The sequence below is a fragment of the Vombatus ursinus genome, unplaced genomic scaffold (assembly GCF_900497805.2).
Source record: "Vombatus ursinus unplaced genomic scaffold, bare-nosed wombat genome assembly UNPS02014924.1, whole genome shotgun sequence".
NCBI classification, from domain to species: Eukaryota; Metazoa; Chordata; class Mammalia; order Diprotodontia; family Vombatidae; genus Vombatus; species Vombatus ursinus.
The window spans coordinates 6600269-6609462 of record NW_020954702.1 but is presented as its reverse complement, the minus strand read 5'-3'; the positions used below and the strand labels follow the sequence as shown (position 1 = coordinate 6609462).

General features: G+C 37.8%; 1 protein-coding gene across 2 annotated transcripts in view; it reads left to right on the top strand.

Annotated features, from left to right (window-relative positions):
- Positions 1-9194, top strand: part of SLC37A1 (solute carrier family 37 member 1) — a 162656-nt gene that overhangs the window by 51962 nt on the left and 101500 nt on the right. For both annotated transcript variants that reach the window (XM_027843624.1, XM_027843623.1), the window contains exon 3: positions 829-910. In XM_027843624.1, coding sequence (XP_027699425.1) covers positions 829-910 — 82 coding nt within the window. The remainder of the gene's footprint in view (positions 1-828; positions 911-9194) is intronic.

The window sequence follows — 9194 nt, the reverse complement described above, 5'->3', positions numbered from 1 at the left end:
CACACACACACACACACACACACACACACACACACACACACACACACACACACCCCTCTCCAGTGACTCCCTATCTCCTCCAAGATCAAATATAAAATCTTCTGTTTGGATTTCAAAGCCCTTCGTAACCCTCCTACCTTTTCATTCCTGTACTTAGATCCAGTGCAACTGGCTTCTTTACTGTTCCTAGAACAGGAAGACACTCCATCTCCAATCTGTGGTTTCTCTGAATGCCTGGAATTCTCTCCTTCCTCACCTCTACCTTCTGGTATCCTTGACATCTTTCAAGTCCAACAAAAAAATACCATCTACTACAAGAATCCTTTCCTAATCCCCCCTTAATTCTAGCAGCTTCCCTCTGTTGACTATCTCCAATTTATCCAGTATATCTCTTATTTTTTTAGTAGTTGTTCTCAACAAAAAATGTCTCCCCCACTAGACTGTAAGCTCCTTGTAAACATGAACTGTTTTTTGCCTTTCTTTGTTTCCTTAGTACTTAGCACAGTGCTTTATACATAGTAGGTACTTAATAAATATTTATTGACTAATTTATGAAAGATTTAAAATTTTTCTGTATATTAGATTATTCTACATTTTAGATAATTATTTAAAAGCCAATCTGTGAATTTGAATAAAGTGTTAAAGAGATAATATAGCTGGGTTTGCATTTTTAACAGCTATTTTAAAATGAATTTTATGAGACCTTATTTTTAACTCTATCATATGTACATTTAAAACAAATGTAGCATTTGCAAATAGACTGTGCTATGTGATGCTTAGTTCAAGTTTCGTGTATTTTTCATACCCTATCATTGTTCTGTGTTGCAGGTATAGGGCCTTCATTTTTATCTTGACCTTTTTGCTGTATGCAAGTTTTCACTTATCTAGGAAACCTATCAGCATAGTTAAGGTAAGAAACTATTAAATGAGTTCATTCTGTTATATGTTATCTATGAATCATAAAAGGAAGTAGTTGCTTTAATGAGGGGGGAGAGAAATAAGATTATAGAAGGCAATTTTGAAATGTTTCCTTGTTTCAACTTTTAAAAATTTTCATTCTGCATATGGCTCAAATGCTGGGGGTGATATAATGCTATACTGGTAAGTGGGGTTGCCAGAGGGTTGTCATTACCTCTCATTCAACCTTAGCCTTGTGTCGGTTGTGTTAATCCTTGTCAGCCACTGCCTCAGTTTTTCCCTTTGGTTAATAACTGTTGTGGTTTTTTTTTTTTTTTAGCCATTACCTTGGCTCCTTCCTCCTTGGAAGTGTTCTTTTCAAACCAACTATTTCCCAATGACTGTTGGGGGGAGGGGAGAGATGGAAAATGGAAGTGGCCAAAATCCTGCCTCCCATATCATTCCCAGATCTTCACATCTTCCCCTGGGTAAATCAGCTGACTCTTTTGCCTTGTTCTAATTTTTCCCCCTCTGACCTGAGTTATTAAAAAAAAAAAGAACCAAAAATTTTTATTTGATAACTCAAGCCCTAGTTAATCTGTGGTGAAATATATACCCTAGTTTGCTTGTGGCCCAGCTTTGTGGATGTCACATATACATTTTTCTTTGCTGAGATACCAACATAGCTTTGTTGTCACTTGGCCTTCAGGACAGCATCTGCATGCATATTTTAGTCTTTCCTGACTGGTAGTGAGTGCTGAATTCGTATAGTTTGGCTGCCCATCTCTGGCAAGCAGGATTTAATTTGGCCTTGATCAGGATATGTCATTGCATTGTTTTTCATCCTCGCTTGGAACTTTGCTGCAAGCATATAGTGAACTCACTGACAGCCCTCTTCAAAGCCAAGAACTCCAGGTTGAGGATAGGACAAGTTTCACTATCACTTAAGCTTCTGCTGGTAAAGGTAACTATCGTCTTGTAACTGTCACACTTCTTGTACAAGACTGCTCTCAAGCCCTCCAAACTGTATATTCACTGAACTCCAAAGGGATTTTTCAGTTTTAAAACAAAATCTTTCTTGTCCTTCAGCTTCTCTTCTGTTATGTAAGTACAATTGAGATCAGGAGTTTAGCAATAAACGTTCACGAACCAAATTCTAGAAAAGTTCAAAAGGTTTAGTAGAAGTAAGCATGTTTCTGTCTTCTCTGGAGTGCCCACTAAAGAAGGAGCTCGTACACTAAGGAGATTCTGTCATTTGGGGCTGGCTTAACAGCAGAAGCCTCTTCAGGTTTGATGTTGGGAAGAAATGAGGCATTCTCAAGTCATTAAAAAGTTAACAAGGCAAGGATTTAAAAAAAAAAAAGAACCAACAAGGTTGCAGCAAGGACATGGAGGCAGTTCCCCTTGTCCCTACATGGAAAGTCATTTGGTCAGCAGGGCACTGTATGAGTATGGATGACATAAGACCTTAGGTGAACAGGAAGTTGCATGAGGGAAGTAGAGGCCAATCAGATCCTAGAACCACCTTGTTTTTTTTTTTTTTTTGAGAGAAAACTAATCCCTGTTTTAAGAAATGGGGAAAAACTAATTCTTATTGTGAGAAATGGGGAAACTCTAATCTTACCACCTACCATACCCATACTGGAAAGGCCCTGATGACCTTCTATCATTTAACTGCTTTCAGAGCTTTTATTCTCCTGACACAGATAATACTAAGGGGAAAAGGAAAAGTTTTATTTCTATATATACACATACTCCCAGGAGTCACCAAAAAAGAAAAAGAAGAAAATGTGGAAGATCCAGAAATACTAGATTTTTTCCTCCCACTTTGGAAGATCCAAGTCTCAGATATCAACAAACTATTCCATAAGTTAAGTGATATAATCTTCAAAGTTCACACCTGGGCCTCCTAATGAAAGTTAGTGATGTTGAGCTATTGAGTCAGAGAAGCACCTGGGACATATGCATCAGAGTCATCTGTAGTAAAATGGATAATAGGTTACAAGTCTCTTACATGCAAACTGTCCCAAGTTCTAAGTTGATAGCAAGATTCTCCCAATATTGCCACTCAGTATTCCCTGGCTGTCCTCCCAGTCTCCCCCTCCTTTTTTGACCGCTTAGTAGCTTCTAGAGGCTAAATAAGGACTCTCCCTCTCTCCTATTTAATTACTTTACCTCTAGGGTCAGGTATGTGGTCACCTTTCTTCAAAGTAAATACAGACCTTTCAGTGACAGTTTCACCTCCCTGTGCTTTTAGAAAGCAGTACTACCACACTTTGTTACCCTAAGCCCTTCCCAGAAGAAAGGAAGCATGTCAATTGACAGGGATGTGAGCTAATTCTCATCAGCATGTAGAGCCCTCTGAGGGGCCAAGGACCTTAAGACCAAGATTATTCTGCATCAAGAAAGAAATAAGGAAGGGCCAGAGGGTGTCAGGCAGAACTAAAGTAGTCAGTTCTTATCAGGTAAGTCTTCCTGGTGATTAGATTACACAAATCACTGGGATAGAGAGCCCTTCCTCTTCCTAGAGTGGTGTTGACTTGTCAAAGACATGACTTCATGGAGATTGGACATTTGATGTAGACAGTCAAGTGTATGACAATGATTAACTAGGGCAAACCTCTTCCCCTGAGATAGGAGGGTAACACTTTGCCAGTTGAGAACAAGTTGGGGGCCACTTGGGTTATATGGGTACTCCAATTAACAAATGGATGGCCAAGAATAGCTTCCTTGTCCTTAAGAGGATCATAAGGTCCTGTGCCTAGCACAACATGGCATCACCACACTAATGCCCATATTGGCATTGGACCTACTCCCCAAAATCTATTCTTCTTGTAACTACTTCAACATGGTTATTTGGTATATGACATCTGATGGGTGTTGACATGCTCCACAAACAATTGTATGCAGTGGGAAGAATCAGCAAAATCCCTCTGCTGGTCACCAATGAGACCTTTGATTGTCCAATCCTGTTATCTCCAGGCCCAAGATCATTTGGCCAGACCCAAGACCACTCCCTAGAAATTAATGCCGGTGAAGATCTTCTCTACCTCTTCCCTCAAGGCTCTCTCATATACTACCCATGCACCCTATAGCTCAGCCCACTGGAAGGACTTGCCAGGATCCCCATTCCTTAAGGTATATCCTGTTACCAGATTAAAGTCTGCTGAAATGTAATTGTGAATACCTCTCTGCTAGTGGATAGAGAGAGCCATTGGTAAACCAAAGTTAAGTTTCTCCTTATAGGTAGGGGCCTATTTGGCCAGCAGAAGAAATGAATTCTAGGGCTTGGACTAGTATCCTCAGTGTCTGGCATAGTGATCATATGTTTGCAAAGGGCACTAAAACCAAAGAGACCCAAGAAAGCATGATTTTTAAAATGTTTCCATTTAGCAATCAAAGCCTCACGTCCTCTACCTATCTTGCTAAAGGGACCATCTTACCATCACTCAAGTATGATGTTTAAAAAGTTCAAGAGACATAATTTCCAGGTAATTAGTCATTTTATTAATAATGCTAGCATTTTAATAAAAGGTCCATGGTACACTCAAATGCCAAAGACAATCATGGGGGTAAGCTCATGGCTTATATGCTCTTAGAAGAGGGATGTTCCTGAGGGTGGCAATCACCTCTGATTGCTTAACAATTAATGAGAGTGAATATTACAGTGAGGGGTTTGGACCTATTCTAATAAACTTTGATCATGTCATTTACTTCTAAGTTACCCCCATCCTTTCTTTTTTTCTTTCTTCTTTCCTTTCTTTCTTTGATCTCTGAAACCTCTCCAGATATCTTGGGGTTTACGGGCTAGATTTCTTTCTTAAGGACCTTTCCTTAAATCTAAATCCCTCTGGCTATCATTAATTGGCCAACTGTAGGTCCCAGACCAAGCACTTGGTCATTGTTTGGGCCCTGATTGTCTCAAAGTGAATGAAAATAGCAATTGTTTCTATTTTGGGCAGAAACTCTGAGGGTCTCCCCCTCCTAGATTGATTTTTTTTTTTGACTAGGTAGAAGGCCATTCTCTGCCCTATTTCTTACCTAGCTTTAATCACTGAATGGGTGTTGCTTCAATCAAATTGAGACTTGTTAAAGACCTTAGCTTAAAAAGGCCAAGGTCTCCCTGCATCCAGGGCCATCTCCAGTTGTCCTGATTTACATCTCACCACTGGATCCAGATGGCTCCAGAGGAGAAAGTGACGCTTGGTGACTTTGCACAGCCCTCCTTCACTTAAATCCAATTCACCAGTATGTCTTGGCATCACCTCCCTGATGTCACGGTTCTCCTCAAGACTGAAGGTCAAATAATAACAACAAAGAATTTATCCACACTCAAACCTAAGTAGAGGGTTGGGTGGGGTCTGACCAAGTTAATTTAATTTTGAAATGAGGACTATAGAAAAAGGGGAAACTGTGGGCCTCCCCAAATCATTTGCCAGCAGTGACTAAGAGAGAACCCCTCCTCCACCATGATTGTCCCAGGATAACCTTCTTTCCTTTATCTTTATGGAGATGGACAATGTAGGCATCCTTGAACTCCTGGGCAATAACCTCTTCTTGCCCAGAAAATTTCAGTCAGCTTTTATATGAGCAGTGGACCCTCTGTCTTGTAAATCTCTGCTGGAACAAAATCAGCACCAGGTGCTTTGTCACATGAGTGGAGCCTAATGGCATTCAAGACCTCTTCTTCAGTTGGAAGTTTGGCTATAGAGAAATTGACTTCAATCTCAGGTATATGGTCAGTGGTGTCCACATTAGTTGATGATGGTCTGTTGAGAACATTATGCAAATGTTCATCCCATCTCTCCAGGATCATGTCCTTATCACCAATCAAGGGGCTCCATCTGCCCTGAGTGGTTGAGATGCACCATAGGCCATTGGCCCATAAATAGCCTTCAAGGCATCATTAAAGCATTTTGGATTGTTATTAACAGTGTAAAACTGAATTTCATCAGCCTTATTACTGAGCCAAGAATCTTGCATCTCCCTAAGCTTCACTTGCACTTTACTTTTGTTGGAATTAAACACTGCCTTCTTAGACAGGAACAAACTATCCTGCTGGTAAACCTTGTGGACTTCTTGTTTTTAATTTGGGAACTTCTGAATTTCCACATCATTTTCTTCAAACCAATTCTGATATTTTTGAGAGTTTTGGACCAGATAAGTAAATGCAGTGCTATACACCAAATCTCCTTTTCATCTTTCTTTGATTTCTTTGGGATATATGTCTTGTAGTGATATCACCGGATTGAAGATTTTATACTATTTAGTAACTTTGGGGCCACAGTTCTAAATTGTTCTCCAGAATGGCTCTACCAATTCACAGCTCCACTAATAGTTTGTTAATATATCTATTTACTCACTAGCCAACCAACATTTGCCTTTTTCCTTTTTTGTCACCTTTGCCAATCTGGTGATAGGTATGAAGTGGAACTTCAGAGTTGCTTTAATTTGTATTTCTCTAATTATTGTTAACTTGGAGTATTTTTTCATATAGTTATTGAGAGCTGGATTCATTCTCTTGAGAATTGCCTGTTCACATGCTTTGAGAATTTATCTGTTAGGGAATGGCTCTTACTCTTATAAATTTGAAACAATTCCTTATAGATCTAGGAAGGTTTCTCTTTATCAGAAAAACTTGTTGCAAAGTCTTTTCCCCCAATTAACTGTTTCCCTTCTAATCATAGTTGCATTGGATTGTTTGTGGAAAAACTTTAAAGTTTATGTAGTCAGAATTGTCCATTTTATCTTACGTGATGCTCATTATCTCTTATCCTCTATCCATAGACTTGAAAGGTAATTTATGATATGCTACAATAAACATCATCCTTATTTGCCAAAAGTTGCCCTGATTAGTTTCAATTACACTATAACCATCATCATCATCATCCTCCCCAGGCCTCCAGGAGATTGTTTTAGTTTTGGTACTCACACACTCCATCAGTACCTTCAGATGCTACTGCTCCTCTGATGGGAGGGCTATAAGGTGGAGCAAAAACTCTTCCCATAGCCTCCCTTCATAGAAGACTCAATTATCTCTTCATTTGCCACCATCCACTCTGCTTGGCTTTGACTCCATTGCCATCATGCCCTTGTATCAGGGACCCTCTGCCACCTTACCACCACCTTTTTAAGCATATTATCTGCACTTATTAGACTGTAAGGTCTTTCCAGGAAGAGACATTTGTTTTTTCCTTCCTTCCTTCCTTTCTTTTTTGTTTCCTTGCTTGTTTTTGTAGCTCCAGTACTTAACATAGTACCTGGTACATAGTTGACAATAAAGTTTGCATTATTGCACTGTAATTCTGGTTATTATTATTACAGCTATGTAGTATACATTGAGATTTGGTACTTATATGTCCCCTTCCTTCACACTTTTTTCTTTATTATTTCCCTTGAGATTCTTAACCTTTTTTTCCTCTACATGAATTTTTACTCTCTTTTTGTAAAGTAATATTTTGGTAATTTGATTAGTATTACATCAAATAAATAAATTGATTTTAGGTAGTATTGTGCTTTTTCTTACATCAATATAGCTTAATTTATTCCCTTTATATATAATGTTGGCTCTTAATTTTACATATATACTCCTTATGACATTAAGGAAAGGTCCATTTATTTCTATGTTTTCCAGTGTGTTTTTTTTTTTTACATAAACGAGTGTTATATTTTGTCAGAAGTCTTTTTCTGTATATATTGATAAAATCATATTATTTTATTATTCTTTCTTAGTTCAGTCTGTTTTCTCATTTAATATATGTTTTCCCTAATATTGAACCAACTCTGCATCCCTGGTATAAATCCAACCTGATCATAGTATATAATATTGTGATATGATGCTCTAGCCTCTTTGCTAATATTTATTCATTTTTTTGCATCAGTGTTCATTAAGAATATTGGTCTATAATTTCCATTTTCTCTTTTGACTCTACCTGGTTTAGGCATCAAGACCCTATTTGTACCATCAAAAGAATTTTGGAGGCTATCTTCTTTTTCTAATTTTGTAAATAGTTTTATAAAATTGGAATTAATTTTTCTATGAATGTTTGATGTAATTTGTAGTGTGGGCCAGGAAATTATAAACATTCAGTGAATTCTCAACTCTGTGTTCTCAACTCTGTCTTCCTACTTTATCATCTGGTTTTTTTTTTTTTTTTGCTTTTTGGTGAGGCAATTGGGGTGAAGTGACTTGCCCAGGGTCACACAGCTAGTAAGTGTTAAGTGTCTGAGGCTGGATTTGAACTCAGGTCCTCTTGATTCCAAGGCCAGAGCTCTAGTTACTGTGCCACCTGGATGCCCCCCTACTTTATCATCTTGACTGGTTTCATGACTCCAAATCTTAAATGATCTTACATTGACTTGTTTTCAGGTCAGTTTTTTTTTAAAACATCCTATATCTTATATTTTTCCTATCTTTTTACTTTTTCCAAATATATTTTGTCTCAGGCAGTGATTGATTTCTATTTGGTGTATCCTAATTTCAGAGAGTCTGTATGTGGGTAAAGTTTACCATTTTTTGTTTTAGGCTATTTAACATCCTTCCAATTCTTTTAAAAGAAAGTTATTGGGTTTGTTGTAAAGTAAAGGAGGGTCTTCCAAATAAAGGTATAGAGGAAAAGTCAGCAGGTCATATTTTGGGCCTTCCAAGTCACACAGAACTAGTAACCATCCTCAACAGTTTGACTCCTAATATAGAGAAATCAAGTAAGGTCCACAGTTTAAAATCTACTGCTTTGTATTCCTAATTAAAAGACCAGAGCTGGATAAAAAATTTGATATGCAAACACAATTCTCAAGGGAAACATAAAAAGGTAAAAAAGAAACAAGAAAGAGAAAACATAAGAAATTCAATAAGGTTAAATTTTATATTTCTATATGGCAAAAAATAGCATTTGTAACTCTTAAGAAATTTATTATTTTAAGGGCAATTAGAAGGAGTATACATAGACAGAGGGTGTAGATATAAGGTGACTTTGATGGAATGGTGCTTAAAATGTTTAAAATAAAATAAAGGAGTGAAAAGGAAGATTGCACTGGAAGAAGAAGGAGGGAGGAGATAAAATGAAGTAAATTATTCCACATAAAAGATGCACAAAAGAACTATTATAATGGAGGGAAAGATGAGGGGGGCAAAGCTTAAACCTTACTCTCATCAAAATTGGCTTAAAGAGGGAATAATGTACACACTCAGTTGGATACCTTATCTTACCTTGTAAGGAAATAAAAAGGAACCAGTATCAGAAGGAGAGGGAGAGAGAGAGAGAGAGAGAGAGAGAGAGAGAGAGAGAGAGAGAGAG